Source organism: Hippocampus bargibanti, linkage group LG07 (genome assembly GCF_051943395.1).
Source record: "Hippocampus bargibanti isolate YZ-2025 linkage group LG07, ASM5194339v1, whole genome shotgun sequence".
Taxonomy (NCBI): domain Eukaryota; kingdom Metazoa; phylum Chordata; class Actinopteri; order Syngnathiformes; family Syngnathidae; genus Hippocampus; species Hippocampus bargibanti.
Genome location: NC_142740.1, coordinates 11,834,082 through 11,856,994, shown reverse-complemented (window position 1 = coordinate 11,856,994; position 22,913 = coordinate 11,834,082). Strand labels below are relative to the sequence as shown.

The 22,913-nt window shown below is 42.2% G+C and overlaps 2 protein-coding genes across 4 annotated transcripts in view; one reads left to right on the top strand and one right to left on the bottom strand.

Moving 5' to 3' along the window:
- Nucleotides 1–358: 358 nt before the first annotated feature.
- On the bottom strand, nucleotides 359–16,378 carry usp1 (ubiquitin specific peptidase 1). Of its 3 annotated transcripts, XM_089000073.1 has the most exons (10): nucleotides 16,265–16,378; nucleotides 15,516–15,656; nucleotides 11,088–11,274; nucleotides 10,762–10,906; nucleotides 8,987–9,088; nucleotides 8,743–8,912; nucleotides 5,896–6,566; nucleotides 2,810–2,968; nucleotides 2,487–2,685; nucleotides 359–2,409 (listed from the first exon to the last, which is right to left on the bottom strand). In XM_089000073.1, exons 3-10 carry the CDS (start codon nucleotides 11,225–11,227, stop codon nucleotides 1,704–1,706), a joined length of 2,292 nt encoding a protein of 763 aa, XP_088856199.1. In that variant the 5' UTR covers nucleotides 11,228–11,274; nucleotides 15,516–15,656; nucleotides 16,265–16,378; the 3' UTR covers nucleotides 359–1,703. The 3 variants fall into 3 exon arrangements, with proteins under 3 accessions (XP_088856199.1, XP_088856198.1, XP_088856200.1); XM_089000072.1 differs by lacking the exons at nucleotides 15,516–15,656; nucleotides 16,265–16,378 and adding an exon at nucleotides 11,676–11,799 and having other exon boundaries at nucleotides 360–2,409; XM_089000074.1 differs by lacking the exons at nucleotides 15,516–15,656; nucleotides 16,265–16,378 and adding an exon at nucleotides 11,676–11,799 and having other exon boundaries at nucleotides 360–2,409; nucleotides 10,762–10,903.
- Nucleotides 16,379–16,393: 15 nt separating this feature from the next.
- LOC148895416 (uncharacterized) overlaps nucleotides 16,394–22,913 on the top strand; it is a 114,395-nt gene continuing 107,875 nt past the window's right edge. The window contains exon 1 of the mRNA XM_089000071.1: nucleotides 16,394–16,613. The gene's annotated coding sequence lies outside the window, so the exon portion shown is untranslated. The remainder of the gene's footprint in view (nucleotides 16,614–22,913) is intronic.

The following is a 22,913-nucleotide window of genomic DNA, read 5'->3' as shown; positions in this document are numbered from 1 at the left end:
TATTATAAGGTTTAATTTTCATAAATTTGACGTTTGTAAGACATTGGGGTTGCACCTTATAATATGGTATTCATTAATTTGTTGTGTGCTCTAGATGTAATATGTGGATGGGATTTAACATTCTAATGAGTTCCCTAACTTCATAATGGCTCCCGAGAGGAAACCCTAACTACAATGTGGCCCGCGGCAAAAAATGACTTTGACACCCGTGTTCTAAGACAGTGTAAGAACATATTAACTAATTCACTGCAAGACATGCAAGAATGTGTTTTTGTCATTGTCACTCGAATTCCAGGATCCATAGAATATTGAGTTTTAGGACTCCATAAACATTCAATGCAGCGCAAGAAACCTTAGAATCTCTTTTGTCATAAAAAAAAAAGAGTTAATTCCCAAATTATATGGGTATGGAGTTATGAGCTTCAAATGAGGGCGGCTGTCGAGAATACAATGCAATAGAATGGGATCTTGTCTTAGGCACTTAATTGGTTCCCAAACAGAGTGTGTCAGGCGAAAAGTGTGTTTCCCAAAAATTAATTTCACATAGGAAACCATTAAAATGAGAATAATCCGTTCCCAGGTCTCCATAAAATATATTTTTTAACTAAATAAGCCATAAAACTACAAACAATATATCTTATTCTATGTACGTCTGTGTAAGCTCTCAGTCGTACAGGAGTGGTCCATCGATGAGAAGGTTTCTTCAGCCGTCATCTGTACAAAAGTGAAGGTTTCGGACGTTTCGCCTTCTATCCAAGAGGCTTCGTCAGCGAACTAAAGTCTGACTGGTCGTATCGGCCCCATTTATATATCCCTAATGTCCAGACATGGTGGCGCCGGACACAGCTATGATAGGTCCCTACTCTCAGGTTGCGGGGGGCAGGGGAACCCTCCCTGTGGCCCCACTGATTGTTCCTACATTCCTGACTAACGACTGGCTTATTACCCCCACTCCCCCTGGTATCACCTCATCAGCATAACGACCCTCATCAGCATTGCAAAAGTTGCCTAACCTGTTTTGCCTAAGCAGGCTATTGTATGAACGATCCAAATTGAACCTCACCCCACCAGACCGGTTTAATGAAGGATTTTGTTGTTTTATAAGAATCGCTTCTTTTACCCCCCTTTCAAACCATCTATGTTCTTTCGCTAAGATTTTAACCTCATTGTCGTCAAATGAGTGGTTGCTAGCTTTTAGGTTATTCTATGTATAATAAATGTGCTATTGTATTGTAATGAAAGAAATACACTGCACCGTATAATAAAGTCGTTTTATTGACCTTTGTGATGGTCGTTGATGGAATGGAGTGGCAGGTCGGATTCCATAAGGACTGTAATTAAAGAAATAAACTGTACTGGAAAACAAAGTTGTTTTATTTACCTTTGTGATGGTCGTTGATGGCTTGATGGAATGGGGTTCAGACTTCTCTTCCTGTGTTATGAAAGTTCGGTTAGGCATCTTTTTCCAAAAAAGGCCGGTCTCATCTGCATTAAATACGTACATACATATTGGTTTATATAGCTCTTTAACAACAGCTGAAGCTGGAACAAAGCGCTAACATAAAAAAAAGGAAATGCTGGAGACATTTGAAGATTGACTATTTTTAATCCGGCACTATTAAGTGACACATCCGCGATGTTTGTGTTCCATCTTATAATTGAGAAGATATACAAAGCAAATCTTGGGGTAAAAGTCAGTGCAGTTAATGTGCCAACTCGGTTATTCGCTTGTAAAAGAGCAAGTAGGGTGTTGAAGAGGAGCAGGTCTGAGGGGAGCAGGTTTGAATGAATTCTTCCTCCTTGACCAAATGCACTTCTGAGTCATCGAACAGAAGCCATTTGCCTTCATATTCGAGTAGGTTGTTTAAAGCCTGCTCTTCCGAGGCCGCCTTTTCCTCGCAGGAACTTATCCCTCTCTCCTCTATCTCGTTTTTAAGCTCAACTTTTGTATATTGAGTTTTTCTTTTCTCATCTTTCATCTCGCCACCGGTTGCTCTCTCTTCGTGCTCGTCGCCGGTTCGACTTCGTTGGCCGCCCAAGAGTCCGAGCCCGCCCTCTGGATGCTTTTTATCTCCCGGTTTGCCGCAAAGAAAACTCAACGCAGCCCGGTGGCCTCCATCTTGCCTGACGGAGACCTCGCCGTCATCGTAGTTCCGCACTACTTCTTCTGAGTTGTTTTGCTGCTCAATTTCGCGCAGCCAGAGTTTGGCATCCTCGAGGCCACTCATGCGGACGTAGGCGGTGTAGTGGCCGCTGCCGATAGACACGCCGCTGTGCATGACCATGGCAAAGAGCTTGTATTTGTAGCCTTTACTGGATGAACGTGGTGTGCACCAATCATCCAGACACAAAGTCAAGGGCGTCTGTAAGGGTGTGTTCACCTTGGAAAGTCCGCCGTATGGGTCCATTCTAGAACAAAAGGAACATATGTTAACGGCATACGCGGCTCAAAGCGAGGAACGTATTAAATCGGTGAAGTGACTCACTCCGAACTGCTGGCAGAGAAGCGCTTCAAGTGAATGGTGACGACTTCGGGTGTTTGGTCAAAAAGAAGACTCCTCTCGGCCTCTGCGTAATGGCGACACGTGTCGCAAAAGTACTTGTCCTCTCCTGCAATGCGCTCCACCGACGCAAACTGCCCAATGGCCCATTTCAGGGTCTTTTCTGGTTGTGGGTATGGAGAAACTGGAGACAGAACATTTTGGCTCCATTTTGTTTGTTTTTTTTTCAATTCATGAGTTCACTTCATTGGCTCTCTCGTAACCGCTCAGTGGAAATGTGATGTTTCCCTGCTGTGATTTCTTCTAACCTGAAGAGAGATCGTCCGAGCTGTTGGGTTGCTCCTCCTGCACGGGGACACTAATGTCCTGGAAGTCTTCTCGCCTCTCGCTGAAGCTTTCACACTCCAGACAACGAGTCCGTAGAAGCAGCTGGCCATGGAACAAATGCTCCATCAGGTCAAGACCATCTGAAAAGACAAGAACATACACATTCATGATTATATATTTGGGTGTATGCATCCCAGCAATTTAAAGGACAACCGACGCCTCCGGACAAGTTGTGTCCATAATTTGTAAAATCACTTTAAATGACTTCTGCTGAGTGTATTTTACAAAGATTCCACGGCATATAGCTATATTTTACGTTTTAAGACTCGGGCTCAGGAAGTCTTGTTTTCGAGTTGATGACGATGCCTTACGTGACATCACGTCTGGAACGCCCCTGCCGACAAATGGACACACAATCAATTTTGGGTCCTTTGTTTGGTCTAAAAACTTTGTGTTGATGGCAAAATTAGAAGGAAAACACATAAATAACGCGATGGTGAATCGTTGTGTCTTGCACCAAGACTACTAGACTACTATTTTATACGAGGTGATACCAATACCCAGCAGACAAATCAGCCCATTTCCAACGGAGCTTGGGAGCCATTTTGTGCATTTTCTGGGACGCTACATTGGAGTCCTGACGGCTCGAATTGATACCCGAGGACTTCTTTAATCGATTGCAAACATGTATGCTTTCAAGAAATAATCTCCGAATCTGAAGCCATTGTTTTGATTCTAGAGCAAGGCAAGACGTCCTGGCGTGATGTCACGAACAAGGGGGCGGGACCTTCTGAAACTTGGCATCTCTAAGGTCATTTTGAAGTAGTTTTGGGATAGTTTAAGTCATTTTTATGGGTGTTTTGCATTTGACAAAAATTATCAGACTGCGTGTTTTGGGTATTTTAGATGCTATAAAACGTTTTTCTGATGTCAGTTAGGAAACAAAAAAAATGGTGTCGGTTGTCCGTTAAGGCTTAGAACGTTTCTTTTTGATACAACAAACCATGCGATTTGAGGGGGACAGTAACTGAGGTGTTTCAACAACTGGCGAGTATCTGACCCGCCCACAACCAAAAAACAAAAAGGGTTTGAAACATCTAAATTTCAACTCAAAACCATTGCATCACAGATGTCATTTTGAAGTTTACCTTACATTAGCCTTTATAAAAAAAATAGAAGATGTGATTTTGAAAGATACCTATGATTGACATCACGGATGCAACTGTGAAATTAAAAAATCAAATTTTAACTAAACTTGAGTGCCGAAGTATATTAAACTAATTGAAAGACCAAAATACATCCATTGGAGTATGATTGATTTTCGTCAATGGATCATTCAGCTTCGTGTTTGCTTTCAACATTTAGCTTTTAGTAGACGTGCAATTTCCACCATGACGTCCCTGATCCACAGCTGAAAAAGATGCTTTGATCCTCTCCTCTTTCATCGAGGACTGCTTCATGTCATCACAAAGAGGGAACAGCAAGTCCTGAAGAATGAATCTGTCTTTGTGTTGTCATATTATTTGTTGTTTTTTTTTCCCCCAAGATGGCGCCGCGTGAACATGCAGCAGCTCCCCCCTCTCTCTCCCAGCAAATTGGCGTTAGTGTTTATTATGATTGTTAAAGTCATTATAAGTGCCTTGCAGCGCTGGGTCCGAGAGGACAATAATTTCATCTGTGCTGTATGTCATGCATATTAGCATATTTGACAATAAAGCTGACTTTGGGATTTATAAATTGCAAATGAAAAACATAATTTGAGTAAAATCTATTTTTCTAATACGTATATCAACAATTTTTACGTTTATTCATACATAATAATAATATTTCTTTAGTTTATACACAATACATCCTGTGCTATTTTGATATTCTACAGTATTACAGAAAAGACACATAGGACATACCTAACACAATATTTATTACTAGTGTCTACTTCAACAAATTTGTTTGCTTTGAAGATTTCCAATATGATGAATATTTGATTATCTCTTTCGGCAGTTTCCGCCAGATTACGGAAATGCCTAAAATGTCCTCTACCATGACTTTGGAAGGCATCGAAACAAATGCAAGTTGATTCTGGCTAGATATCGGTAAGGCAAGACGGCAGATGACGAAAGTTAAAACCTGTGATGAAAAACCATTTTCTATTGCTGTTATAAATACATTTGTTTCTTTATCTATTTTAACAGAAGTATGTCATATGTGGCGCGGATCATGTTGAAATATGCGCTCATCGTAATAGACAAGCGCTGGTGCTGGCGCAGTGGAATTAAAAAATTTCACCAGTGGCTGTTGAAATGTGTAAATGGCACCATGGTGCGGTCCAGATGGATCCCTGTAACATGGCTACTATTATTTTATTTTCTGTTACAATGAGCTTTACAACCTTCTTGTCGCAATATGGGCCATACATGAAAAGGTGATTTTCTTATTTAAAGCAACACAGTGCAGTTTATCACACTTAATCCAAAAAGTGAAAGTCATCCAACGAAATTGTAAATTTGGTGCTTTTCTTGGCTGTAAACTATAATTAGATTCACAAAATAATTTCACTCTGTATGTCATCAATTTGTGAAATCCAGATCTCACGGTGGTGAGACCAGCCATTATGTTTGGACTGGAGACAGTCGCACTGAAGAAAAGACAAGAAGCAGAGCTGGAGGTAGCAGAGCTGAAGATGTTTAGGTTTTCTTTGGGAGTGACTAGGTTGGACAGGATCAGGAATGAGTACATTGGAGGGACAACTCATATTAGAGACTTTGGAGAGAAAATCAGAGAGGCCAGACTGAGATGGTTTGGACATGTCCAGAGCAGAGAGTGTGACTATATCGGAAGAAGGATGCTAAGCCTTGAACAGCCAAGGAGACCGAAAGGAAGACCTAAGAGGAGGTTTATGAATATTGTCAAAGAGGACATGTGTGAGAGAAGAGGATGCACAAAACCGGGTAAAATGGAGGACACTGATTCCCTGTGGCGACCCCTGTAGGGAAAAGCCGAAAGAAAAAGAAGAGAAGGAGATGAATTTGAAGTTCTGCAGAATTGTACTTGACAAAGCCTTGTATCTTACCCTGATGAGGGCGCGCCTTTTGGACCTCATTCTCATTTTGAAGGACAAACTTCTCACATCTCTTCTCCTCTTTTGTTTGGCCTTCGTCAGCTCCAATGTTCCCTTGCTCCGCTTTTGTTGATATTTTGACAAATGTAGAGGTGAGCTTCCCGACGGTGTGAAACATGGACATGATGCTTGGCTGTTTCTCAGCAGGCCTCAGCCAGCCCAGTTTGCACCGTTTCTTCTTTCTGCCATCAGCCTCTTTGAATGTTTTCTCATCACCGTTGGCCCCTTCTTCCACTTCTTTGGTCTTATCCTTCTCTTCAGCTTTGTCTTTGGTGTTATCCGCAGCATTATCACAAATTAATTTACTTTTAGAGCGGGTGACCGGTGTACTCGATCGATGCTCCTCCTCCACTCCAGATTCTCCAGACTTGGGCTTCTTTTTGGCATTTCCCATATTGGTGTTGCTTTTCCTTTTTCCAGCCATCTGACCATTCTCCTTTGGTCCTCTTGGGGATTCTGACCCCGAATTGCTGTCATGTTGCAGTTGGACCTCGGCCACAGTTGCGTCCTGTTTTCTATCCTGCCTAATAGTCTTGCAGGCCTCTTGTAAATAACCTAAGATGCACTGCAGAACCTCTTGGGCATCATGCTGAAAATAGCCTTCATACATAGGGTTCAGTTGCCTGCAAGAAATCCAAAGCAATACAATTTTTCACGTGTCAAACTTACTCTTAGACATGACAATGAATATCTAACACTCAAGCAAAATCTAGATAGCTTCTTCCAATTTACATTGACCCAACTTAATAGTACAGTGAGACCTGAACTTACGAACACCTTATCTTACGAACTTTTCATCTCACGAACGTCAAATTTATGAAAATTAAACCTTATAATAAGCACTATTTTCATAATACACACCCACCACGGCTGGAACACCAACGCACACGACCTTCGGATCTGGCGGAGTGATAATCGGCGGAAGCACACGACCGAACAGCGCTCCAGCCGGCGCTACTTTCCACACCCCCTCTCTCTGAATTCACACGTCCATCGCCTCCGAGGAGCTTTTTGCAGATAATTTTACTATTAAGGGACCGGAAAATAAACACCACAGGCTCGTGTTCAGCCGAGGAGAAGAAGATCATTGAGAAACACGAATGAGGTGTGCGTCACATGTGCACACCGCGGCTGTCATGTGAATCTCAGCCTGACACATCTCTCACGCTGTGTGTCACTTCCCTAAGAGTGACTTTCTACGACCCAGAGGTGTAGTCGATGGTATACGGCGTATACCCACATATTTTTCGGTCGGCATTGCGTATACCAGGCGTGTCCAAAGTCGGTCCTCGAGGGCCGCTGTCCTGCCTTTTTTCCAGCTCTCCCAGGAGCAACACACCTGATTCAAATGATCAGCTCATTAGCCAGCTCTGAAGCAGCATCAAAATGGTCCTGATGATTTGAATCAGGTGCTTTGCTCCTGGGAGAGCTGGAAAACAGGCAGGACGGCGGCCCTCGAGGACCGACTTTGGACACCCATGGCGTATACCGACAGTCAAATGTGGTGCGTTACTATGAATAAATTGAAGAAACTACCAGCCGTACACGTCTACTCTGCTCAGTTTTTTGGTCATCCAAGACTTGGGGTGCGTTCAGGTTCGAGAATAGGGCACGACTTCTTATGACTCTAGGTCTAGGCTGTTTGGAAATCAGTGTCTAACTGAATGAGCAGGGACAAACACTTGCCAACGTTTCTGTGTTGCTACACTTGAACGCACCCCGTCAAGATGCGATAGAAGTGATTGTGATTGGCTAAAGGGTAGAGTCTTGGCTTACCATGTGTCATGGTAAGCCAATCAGAGCTCGTGTTTTCACACACACCGGAACAGCGTGTCAATAGTCACGCTAAATTGTCACGTGCGAGTTGACAGCTGGGGCGGCGCCGCCGCAGGCGAGCCTTCAATTTCATTGCATTTCAACGAGTCACTGTCAGTGACATGATTACGACGAAAGTGTATCGCTGTGTCTTGTGCTGGCAAATCCAAGTTTGCATTGTGCGAGGTGATTGTTAGACGCGATCGCGCAAGTTTGTTGCTTCCCGGTTTCCGATCGCGATTGTGCCATTTTATTCGCCGCGCCCGCCTTCTTTTGTCGCGTTTTATTCCGCGTCCATGGAATCATCGGACTCGCGCCTTTTGTTGTCATAAAATCTTTGCCTGCCAGCACCTACGGGACTCGAAGTGCAGATGACATCGAGGAGCTTGTTGCTGACCATAATGAGGTCCTGAGCAACACAGAGAATTTGGTTTTCCTTCAAGAGGACAAGCAGAAGCAGGCCATTCAACAGTTGATGTGCAGGCTTTTATTGAACAGTTCCATCCAGAAAAGGCTATGAGAATCATCAACATGATGAATGATAATGTGATGCCTCAGTTTCGTAAGACCTTACAAGTCAGAAAGCAACAGGTGTCAATTAAGAGCCATCAATCACCATCACAAATGTAAGTGACTTTATTATACAGTGCAGCGTATTTCTTTTATTACAATACAATAGCGCATTTATTATATATAGGATAAGGTAGGTTGTATGTAGTTTTAAGGCTTATTTAGTTGAAAAGTATATTTTATGGAAACCCGGGAACGGATTATTCCCAATTTAATGGTTTCCTGTGAGATTTTTTTTTATGAGATACACACTTTTCGCCTTACACACTCTGTCTGGGACCAATTAAGTTCGTAAGTTGAGGTCTCACTGTATTTGTACATTTTCCCATCATGGAATAAATCGGTTGATAGCAAAGCTTCCTTCAAAACAACATTCAGACTGGGTATTTGATACTTTTATACAAAGGGATTAACCTGAGGGTTGTAAGAACTTCTCGAGGTGACGTGTCAAGCTCTCGCTCGCTGAAGCTGTCGGTGTTGTGCAGAAAGTTCGACTGCAGCTGCTCCACGGATCTTATTAGTTTGTGGAAGGTCACGAGGAGCTTGATGTGTGCCGGGAAGGACTCAGGAGGATCCCCTGCTTGCTATCAACAAAATTGAAGGAGACATGTATGCTGGCAAGATGGCTGTCTTAATTAAGGGAGGAAAAAGTGCTAACCTCTTTCGATTGATTTGTTTCTTCAGTATGTTGGGTGTTGCTTTTACACAACTTGTACAAGGACTTAATACCTTCTTTTAATCCTGGACAGTGATAGAGCACCTGTGGGAACAAATATGCATTTACATTTTTTCTTCAACAAGGGCTTTAAAAAATGTATTTTACTACCAGTCCAAATGAAAAATTGTGAAAGTAGTGGAACACCTGTGGCATTATTTATAAAAGTGTGTATGGACAAAAGCTGGAAATACAATAGCAGCAAATAAAACAAAATATGTGCACTCTTCCTTTTTAAAGTCAACCTTAAAGGACAACCGACGTCACTTTTTTGTTTCTTAACTGACATCAGAAAAACGTTTTATAGCTTCTAAAATACCCAAAACATGCAGTATGATATTTTTAATCAAATGCAAAACACCAATAAAAATGACTTAGTGTCCAAAATGTGCAAAAAATTGAGCTGCGAATTGGGCATTTTCAGAAAGTCCCGCCCCCAGTTTGTGACGTCACGCCAAGACGTCTTGCATTGCTTGAGAATTTAAATAATGGCTTCAGATTCTGAGAATATGCTTTCTTGTTACACCTCCAGTTATGAATATGATTCAAATAGTTCTGAAGAGGAAAGCATACATGTTTGCAATCGATTAAAGAATTTATTCCATGCCATTTTGAGGCAACATTGGTGAGAAACGATCACCAGAAAAGAGGCACAAAATGGTGACCTCCTGTGGCCACCTCCGTTTCCACAGGCTGATAAATTCCTTATATGGAGCTTGGACACCCTCTTCTGGCGGCTTTTGGGTGCAACACAAGGTTTTCAGACCTAACAATACAGCAAAATCCATTGACGTGATGGAGGGACTGCTACAATGTGTCTTTTTTTCGGTCAGGGGGCATTCCTTTAGTGAGGTCACGTATGGACTCGCCACCAACTCAAAAACCAGACTTCCTGAATATTCAGTGCGAGTCTTAAAACGTAAAATATAGCTATATGCGGTGGAATCTTTTTAAAATACGCTCAGTAGAAGTCATTTGAAGCCATTTTACAAATTATGGACACTTGTCCGGAGACGTCGGTTGTCCTTTAAATGCAATGGAAACATGAACTGCAGGCTGTTCCCTCAACATGCTCAGATTCTGTATTTCATCCATCAATCTATTTTAATACTGTTCATCAAGGTCAGCATTGCAGAGATGTACCAGTACCAGTGGCAAAAACCAAACTTCAGCACAGATCGCTCAGAAATATTTCACATGGCACAAGAGACACTGAGTTGTACTTACTGATTTTCATTTGGTTGTTTGGAATTCACTCTTTTCAGGCTGTCAGACGACCATAAAAATATTGGTTTGTGTCTTGGACCAAGCGAGATGTCACACTCCAAAACTCAGTTACGTTAAAATTATTGGTACATGGTGCAACACAAAGGGATTATGTCAGACACACATGTCTATAGGTCTATCCACTTTTTAATCCCTTCACATATTTACAGTAATTATGACTTAAGTACTGCTCAGTGTAGTTTTGGTAAAACAACAAAATTACGTCGGGCATGAATTGAGCATTCATTGTAATACAGTAAAGTCTCGTTATATCGATATTCAAGGGAGTCCGAAAAAAATATTGATATAACCGGGACTATCGATATATCCGACCCTGTTTGCATGTAATTTTCTCCGTGCGTGCATAGAAATAGTATCGATATAACCGGGACTATCGATATATCCGATATCGATATAACGAGACTTTACTGTACTTAAAAGAAGCAACTTACCTGTAAGATGCTGTTCAGATAGCAGGTGTTGCCCCCATTAATGAACCCCACAAATGGCAACACATCTCTCTTCTCATATGACGGTGGGATTTCATCTGGCAAATTTGGATGCAGAGATTGCGTGGGGACTAACTGATCAGAGCTGCTGAGAAGTAACATGTCATGACATCAATAATTGATTATTGTGTGGACTTAGTTTTCATGCAAATCTTCTGCTTATCTCTGACTTTTGGTGCTAAACAGACAACTAAATTACGCGAAAGTAAAAAAGGCTTCATTTCAGCATATTTATATTTGTCATACAAACTTTAGACATGTTCACTGACATGGCAGCGTCTGCTTGAGGTTCTGAGAAATCCAGGGCTCGTTTAGTTTCCTTCTTCTGGAAGAACTTCAAAGATAGTTTACTCCTCTTAATGGGGCTCCCCAGTGAGGCAACGTCGTGTTCGCCTTGCAGACCGGGCATCTCTACACTTCAAAGGATGTGCCTTCTTGGTGTTGCAATACGGCCCTCTGTGTCAACAGGAAGAACCACTTTTCATGTCGTTTGAATATGCTACTACACCGAAGTTTCTACATACAAACCAGAACGATTGATGTGTCTCAAATACGCCACAAACAGTATATAATCATACATGTACACGTATGAAGGAAAGTAGATGTAGATGGTTCTCAAAAAACAGTCAGTCAACGACCACCAATGAATTACACAACCACAACAGGTTCAAACACTTTCCTCTATTTTCGTTGCCGATAGATTTTTTTGTCGCACCAAGCACAGAATATCGCCGACACAAACTTCATAAACTGGATCACTCAAAACCGTGTGGCACAACTACATCCGGGAAGACGAGTTTTTCGTGGCTAAATCTAAATGATCTAAGTCCATTGTAACAACAATCTCATGACCGTACCTTCATAAACTGCTACAGGCTTAATAAAAAGTAAGGTTACGGTACTTTTCGATTAAAACGTTTTATGGACGCTGCACTGAAGCTTGGCGCTTTTTCTCCTATCTACGGGAAAGCAACTGCTACATTGCCGGTGTACACCTGCCGACTCATTAAAACATCGAATATTTTTAACAGAACATTATCAACTGTGATAATATATCCTTTAAATAGTTTTACCCTTAGTAGCGAATACAAGACATGTAAATTTATAATAAAGTGAACATCTGTCTCTATTAATCTGGCGTTTTTATTGAACACCAATCTCCAGTTCAGGCCCACCAGCAGCCATTTTTGTAGTCCTCAATTTATTTTAGGAATGATCGGAATTAACTGTTGTCATTGTCAAAGATTAGCAATCAAGCTGTGATATTTTTACAATGTCTTTTTGTGGTGTTAAGTTACAAGGCTTCAAGGCATCAAGTTTAATATTTACAGATTAAAAAAATAATAATTCAAAGAGAACGTGGTAATTCTGTTGGCCTATAGCATGGTTGAAATAGTGGTAAATTATACACATTTTAATCTTGAAAAATATAAATAAAAAACCACAACCTATCCTCGATGTCTGCGTAAACAAAACCAAAAAAAAATCACAGAATAAACAAAATATATTTTTATAAATATCTCATGTTTGCCAGCTGGGGGCACTCTTCTCAATAAAAACCTCGCGCCGTCGAACAGCGTTGGTCCTCAGATACTGGAGCATCGCCACATCTCAAGTCAGTCAGCTCCAGCTATCGTCCACGATTTCAACGGTAAGATGCTATTTTCTCAGCCTTTTATTTTATTATTATTATTTTTTCACAGAATGTCGAAACTGATCAATTACCCCATGTGAACGAATCATTTTCATCACGTGCAACATTACACTAATGCATTTGTATTTATAAGGCGTGTATCTAAAATACTTGTTTTCCAAAGAGGCTCGTGTCACTTAAGAGTGGTTGGAGGAAAGCAAATAAACAACGTTTAATAGCTCACGTTCACATCAGTGTGATGATGCTAAGAAATACCTGAGGTTCTATCGTTTCTGCTGCTGCTGCTGCAGAGTGGCTTCGTGGACAGCAGCAACTACACACATCGATGGACGAGGAATAGCTACAGTTTACTTAACCCGCTACCAACCGTCTGGTTTAGTCACCAAGTGATGTTGTAATAGTCTCACTAGTGGGTGAATTGAAATAGTAAGGTGGTGCTGCACCCCTCGTGGGTATGTCATATGATGGAATTTAACAACAGAGGTCCCATTGCTTGCATCATCATTGTCATGTTATCTCTTATAATTCACGAATAATACGAATAATTCACGAACGGCTGGCTTCCACAATTAAGCAGGACGAGGCACAGCTCATATACTATCTCCCAGAAGACTGTGTTGAGTTACAGTCTTGAGTGAATAGTGATGCACAGTAATTTAAAGGACAACCGACGTCTCCGGACAAGTTGTGTCCATAATTTGTATAATGGCTTCAAATGACTTCTACTGAGCGTATTTTACAAAGTTTCCACCGCATATAGCCATATTTTACAGTTTAAGACTCATGCTGAATATTCCCGAAGTCTTGTTTATTGAGTTTGGGACAAGTCCGGACGTGACGTCACTGAAGGAACGCCCCTGACCGAAAAAAGGACACATTGTAGCAGTCCTTCCATCACGTCAATGCTTGTTTGGTCTGAAAACCTCGTGTTGCACCAGAAAGAGCCAGAAGAGGGCGTCCAAGCTCCATGTAAGGAATTTAAGAAATTATTACAGTAAAGTCTCGTTATATCGATACGCAAGGGAATCCGAAAAAATATCGATATAACCGGGACTATCGATATATCCGATCCTGTGGGGGGGATGCGTAAATGCGGCATCTTTGTTATGGCATGTAATTTCATCATTGGGTTCATGGATTGCGTATCTAACATGTTTTTTTGTACAGTAGTGAAGTGAAAAATAAAGTTGTGCATAAAATAAAAACGTCTTTACACTTTTTAATGACTATTTCCTTTCAAAAATGCAACCAACCAATGCTAAATCGTCAAGTTCTATTCACACGAAGCCACGAACGCCAGCATGTACAATCATATGAAAAACAGTGATTGTTGCAAACAATAAAGATATCTGGATGCAACACAATTAAATACTGTACATGGATGAAAAACCAAAACTGCAACGTTTACATAACTTACGTGACGTTCGAGAGTGGCTGAATAGAATGCCGGCGCGCAGCTGTGACGTTACAACAGCTTTTTGACTGACTCAAGAAACACAAAAAGTGATGTTGGTTGCCCTTTAATGCACAGTATGGAATGTACAGTCATTTTCAAAATCATGACGCTTCAGCAGACAAAACAACAAACATTGTTGCAAAAAACGCTTGCATTCATGTAACAGTACATGTACATAACACTGCAATTAGTATGTATGTAAGCTATTTAAAAAAGTCATCAATCTTCTTCTGCTTCCCATTTTTATATTTTAATATGAACACTTCCATCTTGTTTAACGTTTCTAAAAAACCGGATGCATTTTCTACGGATTCAAAGAAAGATCGCGTGTCCGCAACCCCTTGCAACGCTTTTGTCGAAGTTGCAAAAGGTGTGCATTCAGTCGCTTCTTCTTCATCGTCATCAGCATCATCATCATCACGGTACTGTGGCATACTTGGCTTTGACCTCCGCTGCGATATCCGCATCTGATGAGCTTGGGAATGTCGCAATGTCTTTGTCGACTGCGACATACGATGCAATGTCGGCGACTTTTAGCTTTTCAGCCAACATTGCAAGAGGAATGTTGTCGTCATCCTCTTCGTTAGCTGCAGATGTTTCCTCACTGCACCCTGGATTTTCAAATTTGCAGTGACGGAAGCAGTTCTTAATGGTGTTTTCGGACACCGTGCTCCACGCTTTGGAAATTGGTCTGATGGCATCCAAAACAGTCCATTGTTGAAGACACACGAGCAGCCGTCTGATACACACGAGCTGCCGTCTGAAAATGGCGTCTGCTCGGGAGAGCTGCTCACGTAAAAAGACACGTGACCAAGTTGACCAATGGCGCGACGGATATATCGATGTAAACAACAAAAATGGCCGGCGGGGGATGAAAAGGAGCACCGTAATAACCGGATTATCGTAACAACCGGGTATCGTACTAAACGGTACTAATTATACATAAAAAGACTAGAAATGTGCAAGGGAAACGAAAATAATATCGTAATAAGCGGTACTATCGTTATAACCGATATCGATATAACGAGACTTTACTGTACTTCAAAGTCCATCAATAACCATGCCAGTGACACATTTTCAACTCTCTTACTTTTCATTCTTCAATGATTGCTTTTCATACTGAGATGATGTTGTTGTGACTGAGCGGCAGATGAGAGTGGAATACATTTATGATGTCAAAGATTGGCTTGGATAAAATCTCAAATGGTGTCATCCATATTACATATCTATGTACAGAAGAAATCAAAAACATGAATCAGAAGTCTGACTTTTTACCCAAAGACCAAAGAACAATGTCTCAATGCTCGGTTTTCTGAAGACTTTAAATTGTCCTTAGGTGTAATGTTATTTCTCCATATGTGCTCAGTATTGTTAGCTGATTCACATCACAAATAGGAGAAATAAAACACTTAAAATATGTTTTGGGTTGTCGGGGGCAAAGGAGCTCGCTTTTTTCATGACATACAGACTCTCTACCACTGAGAACACAGATTTTAATATAATGGCCACTTGCAGGTAGTTCTCTTCCCATGGGAATTTAACCCTCAACCTGGGCTACTAATAAGGGCCATTGTCAACACACTGTACCGTATGGTTGGTCTTTATCAAAGACGGCCTTGTCCTAAGAAGCACAGGATTCCCTTTGGCTGGGGGAGCGGAGGAAGATGGGTTGACAGTTCCAAATCCCTGTGCTTCATGATTTGAAAAACACCCTCTTTCATTCTTCACCTGCAAGGTTTCCCAATAGGACAAGAGGGAGAAAATGAAGGCATGTTGAGTGCTGGGCAGAGGTGCACTCCGAGCATGTTACGTTTCATTACATGCTACAGTTCACCTGGCAGCATGCCATTTCTTTGATTTTAAACTATTCTGTCAATAACAATAACCTCCCTGATATCTGGTAGATGCTCCTCGGCTTAAAGGAGGTGTCTTTCTGTACAAGGAACTCCAGCTTACACAACTTTGATTGTAGTCATTGTCATTTTTAGTTGTGCTTGGTTTGTTGTTATCTGTCGATAACACAATCTCTCAGTGAATGTCTGAAGTGTGAGACGATGGATTAGAAGACTTAGAAAATGGAACCACTCTGATAATATTAGTATTTTATTAGTGAACTTTACAATTGAAGCAAAAGTTTACCCAACTGGACGTTTCTTGAGAATTTATGCAAGGATTTCAGTCCTCGGTACTTCAAACACAAAGGAACGACAGCAATGCTTTAAGCCTTTCTTGATCTCTATTGATGTTTCCTGGATCAATCTCATGAGGTGCAGTAGTACGTATGTACCTGTGGGTGTTTTCAAAATGAGATCTTGGCCTGCACATTCACATCTTACCTTAGTGCGCATAGTTTAAGAGACCCCCGTGTGATGAAGACTGAAGAGGTGGGTGTGTCCACTCAGCCGCTCTGATGTTCGAAAGCCGCAACCATTCCATCCTCCTCAGTTTGCCCTGAACTCTCGCTGCTCTCCTGTTTCACTCAGTCTGCCTGTCTGCCTACTCTCCAGTGGAGTTTCACTTACCACTGTTCATCAGAACCCAGGATATACAAAGACAAACATGCACACGTCTCTCCTCGCTGACGCACTTTTGCAAAGTATTATTGAGGGAAGAGCTTGAAACTGACGATCCAGCACTGCTGAGGCACTGTTATTTTCCAAAGGATTTCAAAAACAAGCTACAGAGGTAAGGGAAGATCAAATGTGGTTCATGTTTTTTCATGTTTTAATTGTTCACTCAGTAGCGAACTCAACTTTTGATGTGAACCCTTGTAACACTTTACCCATAGATGTCTGTGTTCTATTCTTGCTTGTTATTACAGTCTATTTTCACCATTTTATTCACTTGCTTCATGCTCTGTCTTTGGACTATATATTTTATGACCACAGTGTCAAAGCATTTTATTTTTAAGAGTTTATTGCATTTTTTTCATGGCCCCCTATTTGTATCCTCAAGCCCACACTTAATTTTTATACCTACCAAAACCAACACGTTTTGGTTGATGCTCCCATTCTGTGTTGACATTCCAACTTTATTTGGTTGCTTATTTATTTATTTATTTATTTATTTATTTATTTATTTATTTGGGAGGGGGATTGTTACGGATGTATTTAGCTTATCCTAAAATAAATCTTGTCCCCCCTATTTGTATCATCAAGCCCACACTTAATTTTATAATTACCAAAACCAACACAGTTTGATTGATGTGTTGATGTGTTGACATTCTAACTTTATTTGGTTGCTTATTTGTTTTATTTTTATTTTTTATTTTTTTATTTATTTTTTTTTTGGGGGGGGGGGGGGGGGGGGATTGTGACGGATTTATTTAGTTAATCCCAAGATAAATCTTGTCCATGAGAAAGACTGGTCAGAACACATCCTTGCACTCATAATTGAAAACTCTCTCCTATTTCAAACTGTACCTTGCCTTTCATGTCTCTTGCTTTGCCAGCTGATGCAATTCCCGAGGCTCCTCGTTATCCGTGCCAATTTTGAGTAAAGTTACCTGCTGGCCTGACTAATGTCTTCCTGCTGGTGGCCAATATGTGCACATGTGCGCGCTGTTACAGTACACACATTTGAGAAAGTAGGTCTACACTAATATGAGAGGAGCTGAAAAGCTGGAAGGAAAGGGTTGAGAATGATAATATGGGCTCGCCGAGATCTGCATGCATTCACTCTGCATCACTGCTTTGCCTGCATTTCCTCTCCCCCCCCATGCCCTTTGTCCTCCCTCCCGTTTCTCTAGTCTTCTCTCTTCACAATCTTTCTACCTCCCCCTATCTCTGCTCTTTCAGCGAATGCATGTATTCACAGTCAGTTTTGGCCATTACTCTGCATGTCTGCCATACAGAATCGTGCACTGTTGGTTGGAACGCCACAGCTAGACAACATTATAACATCAACACATTCCCATTATAGATGGGTTGTTTATAAAACGCCATTGTGCATACGTGCATGGGTGCCCACATACAGTTCATACATGGTAACATCTATCTATCTATCTATCTATCTATCTATCTATCTATCTATCTATCTATCTATCTATCTATCTATCTATCTATCTATCTATCTATCTATCTATCTATCTATCTATCTATCTATCTATCTATCTATCTATCTATCTTCTTTCTCTCTCTGTCTGTCCGTCCGTCCGTCCGTCTGTCCGCCCGCCCGTCTGCCTTTTCTTTATAGGCTTATGCATGAACATAGACCTCCTCGCTCGAATTTTGTACAATCCAAAGGTACCTGATTCATCAAAAGGACTGTTTCCCAAACATTATGTATATCCATTATGAAGTTTGGTTTATGTTTGACTTGCTTGATGGTTAACATTTCTTCAAGAACTGAATATTATTGCAGTGCACACACTCATTCTTACCAGTTGTGAATCATATCATGTTGTGTTTTTTTTTTGTTCAGGAAGACAGATAATGTCAGTTCTGCTGGAAATAATTTGAATCCCAATCTGGATGTTCATGCTTTAATTTAAAATATACATGCCCACAACTAATGTATTATGAGGCAAAGTAAGTCAAGGTATTCAGCATGTCATATACAACAACCAACTCAATGTTCTTTACCCAAGCACAGACACAACTCGGAACATCTTTTACAAACACAAATAACGACACCCAGAAGCAAAGCAGAGAAAACAAAAGTTGGCCAGACAAAGTACAAAAAGAGCATCCATCCATCCATCCATTTTTCAGACCTTTTCATTCTCATTAGAGTTGTGGGGGGGGGGGTGCTTGACTGTATCCCAGCCTTCTTCGGGCACTAGGCGGGGGGGGGGGGGGGGGGGGGGGGGCACCCTGAATTGGTTGCCAACCAATCGCAGGGCACACATGGACAAACAACCATCTGCACTCACACTCACACGTCGAGACAATTTGAAGTCTTCAATCAGCCTGCCATACTGTACATGACTCGGCTACTTGGCTGCACAAAAAGAGCATAGATTGACAATTTTAAACACATTAACAAAAACATTTAATACATATATAACTAAAGAAGAAATGTGGGTTTAAATATTACTTGAAGGCTGCTTTTAACATTTATTTAGAAACATGTTTAAACTTTTCAGAGACAGTGGTTACGACAGTGGACGGTTTACCATGTTATCAGTTTGTAGGGTGCATAAAAGGGTTAAAAGACCTTAATCACTGGAAGGGGGGAACAAACTTCAGTTTTGAGCTGTAGCTTGTGTTTCATATTGGAAGGGGTTCTTTCGATGACTTAAACACTCACATTTCAGTGTTTGTTTGGGGCCATTGAACGATAATTTGATTAACGTCATCCGGCATCTCAATCAGACTCTCTTGAGAGCCGCTCAGAATCAAAATACCTTTGTTGGCCAACAACACGTTTGTTTGCTTTGGGGCAATAGAAGTGAGAATTGTCATGCTGCTATGCCTTCTTGTTGATGCATGGAGACAGAATAGGGGGACAGAATGTTCCATCGTTAAGCCGCCAGTTATTCAGAGGCGGTGTTCACTGCAATTGTTCTTGACAAAGAGCCCTGCAGAGCTATATGAGTTTGACCCTCGAGGAATTATTTGGGGTCGTTTTATCTCCACGGTGTTTAGAGTTATTAAAACTGATGTGCTATCACCAAACAAGTGGTGGGAGCTGCTGAATGAACTTTAAGGCTTCAAAAGCACTGCAGTGCGAGGAAGAGCCACTCATTAAAAATTTCTTTTTGTCAACCAAAAAAAAAAAACCCAGACCCATGACGGAGAACAGAGATGGGGGTAATCGCACACACATACAATCCACACACACGCAAACACATGCACACCTCACCGGCACAAATGCCCAGGGAAGAGACTGCTAATCGAATTCTGTCGGAATCCTATTTCTCTTTCAACTTTCTCTTTTGCCACATTTCGGAGTCCTTAAGCTTATGGTGGCTCTACCTCCAGCCGGGATGAGCAATTGTGCTTTATTGGTCCTTTCACTCCTGATCTGTAAAATGTACCTGGCTGACCATGTCATCCAAAACATCCATCCATTCATTTTCCTGATCCGTTTATCCTCTTGAGGGTTGTGAGCGTGCCAGAGCCTATCCCAACTGTATTCTGGCAATAGTCAGGATACACCCTGAACTGGTTCGCCAAGGCACACATAGACAAACAACCATCCGGGCTCCCACTCACACTCGCACCTAGGGACAATTTGGTTCCATTAGTCTGTCACCCATGTTTTTGGATTGTAGAAGGAAACTGGAGCACCCGGATAAAACTGAAATGGGCATGGGAAGAGCATGCAAATTCCACACAGGAAGACTGGCGTTGTAATCGAACCTTGCACCTCTGCATATGCTCATCAGTCGCCCACAGTTCCACCACTCATATGAAACAAAGATAAGAAAATCCTGGAAGAAGTTCATGGGGGAGACTTCATTATGCTATAGACAGGTACAATAATTCCTGTATGTTAAATGGTGGCCATTCACGCATACTATCTGCTTTCCCCAAATGTGTTTATATTACAGTGAGGACATATGCCATACAGTCAGTCAAGACGCCCACATTTGACTTTCCGCTTACTCTGTGCAGTTATCATAATCTCCTTGTGCCGGTACATGGTTTATGTGGCTGGCTCTCCGCCTGCATGTGTGTATTGTTCTGCTGTTTCCTTGGGTATAGACTCCTGTGACACACCAGCAGTCAGTGTTAACACCAGGTTTAGGGTCAGGGTGCTGCAGAGGGAGATGGCTTAACGGTTTGCTCAACTTCATTTTCACATTGCGGCATCAAATCCTCTCTGTTTCCCAAGTGTGTTTGTTGGCATCTAAATCCAATCAATTACTCAATTTGTCTCTGTGTTATTGTGCATTTAATTAAGTCTGCTTTGAGGTCCAAGATTTGGTCATTTTCCTTGACAGGGTTACCCGATCAAATGGATTGCGCTAACTAAGATCATTCTCAGAGAATCTTGCCAAAATGTGTTTTCTGTTTGTTTGTTTGTTTGTTTGTTTTCACTGGCCCGTGCCTTCATCCCCAAATTTCTGCTGTTACAATTACTTGTCTGAAGGACATATAACAATGCCGCTAAAGGTGACTTGGACGTTACCACTCATTTGTCAATATGTACTGTCCATACATCAATCAGAATCAGAATCATCTTTATTGCCAAGTATGTAGGACACACAAGGAATTTGTTTCCGGTAGAACACGCTGCACTAGTATCATTGTCAAAAAAACTGCTAAGTGGCACTATACAGTTCCATTTTGGCTACTGTTGAAAGAGTTCAAAGAGTTAATGGCTTGGGGGAAGAAGCTGTTTAAATGTCTGCTGGATTTGGTGCGCATGGATCGGTAGCGCCTGCCTGAGGGGAGTAGCTGGAAAAGGTGGTGGGCAGGGTGCGGAGGGTCCAGTAGGATTTTCCGCGCCCTAGTTTGGATTCTTGCAGTGTGCAAGTCCTCGAGAGTGGGTAGGGCGGTGCCAATGATTTTTTCCGCCGTCCTAACTGTCCGTTGAAGTCGGATTTTGTCCATTTTTGTGGCGGCCCCGAACCAAACGGTGATGGAAGAACACAGGATGGATTCGATGACAGCCGTGTAGAAATGTTGCAGCACCTCCTGTGGCAGGCCATGCTTCTTTAGCAGCCTCAGGAAGTACATTCTCTGTTGGGCCTTTTTCAGGATAGAGTTGGTGTTGACCTCCCACTTCATGTCCTGGGAGACTGTGATTCCCAGGAACTTGAAGGTCTCAACGGTTGACACCAGGCAGTTGGATAGTGTGAGGGGTAGCTGTGGTTATGGATGTTTCCTGAAGTCCACCATCATCTCAACTGTCTTGAGCGTGTTCAGCTCCAGGTTGTGACGGCTGCACCAGAGCTCCAGCTGCTCCACTTGTTGTCGGTACGCAGACTCGTCGCCGTCTTTGATGAGACCGATGACCGTGGTGTCGTCTGCGAACTTTATGAATTTGACAGCTGGGTGCGTTGAGGTGCAGTCGTACGTGTAGAGAGAGAAGAGCAATGGAGAGAGGACGCATCCCTGCGGGGCTCCAGTGCTCGTGGTTCGTGTTGTGGATGATATATTTCCCAGTCTGACCTGTTGTGGCCGTCCTGTCAGGAAGCAGAGGGTCCACTGGCAGATCGTGGGGGACACACCAAGCTGGAGAAGTTTGGGGATGAGGAGTTCTGGGATGATGGTATTGAACGCAGAGCTGTAGTCCACAAACAGGATCCTTGCGTAGGTTCCTGTGTTGTCAAGGTGGTCGAGGATGTGGTGCAGTCCGATGTTGACTGCATCCTCCACAGACCTGTTTGCCCGGTAGGCAAACTGAAGAGGATCTAGCAGAGGTCCGGTGATGTTCTTTAGGTGGTTCAGCACGAGGCGTTCAAAGGACTTCATGACCACAGACGTCAGAGCGACAGGTCTATAGTCGTTCAATCCCGAGGGTGGTGGTTTCTTTGGAACTGGGACGATAGTAGACTGTTTGAAGCAGGATGGGACTTCACACTGCTCCAGGGATCTGTTGAAGATTTGTGTGAAGACCGGAGCCAGCTGGTCAGCGCAGACTCTCGGGCAGGAGGGGGACACTCTGTCAGGTCCTGCAGCTTTCTTGATCTTTTGCTGCTTGAAGAGCCGTCTAACGTCCAGTTCGTGGATCTGTAGGGCAGAGGGCGGAGATACGGTAGTTTCTGGTAATGGTGGGCAGACCGGGGAAATGGTGGTGTCTTTTTCAAATCGGCAAAAGTATGTATTTAACTCATCAGCCATACCATTGTTGTACACTGCTTGGGGGGAAGGTAAACGATAATTTGTTATTGCTTTCAGGCCAGTCCACACCGATGCAGAGTCGTTAGTGGAGAACTGTTTGTTAAAGAGAGTTAACTTAATTGCTACTCAGACCACACTGTACTCTGAGTTTATTGAATCCATGCAGATTATTACTTTGCCCAACAACAGCAATTCACCTATTATTATTCCGTCAGTGTAAGCTCTCAGTTGTCCAGGAGTGGTCCATCGA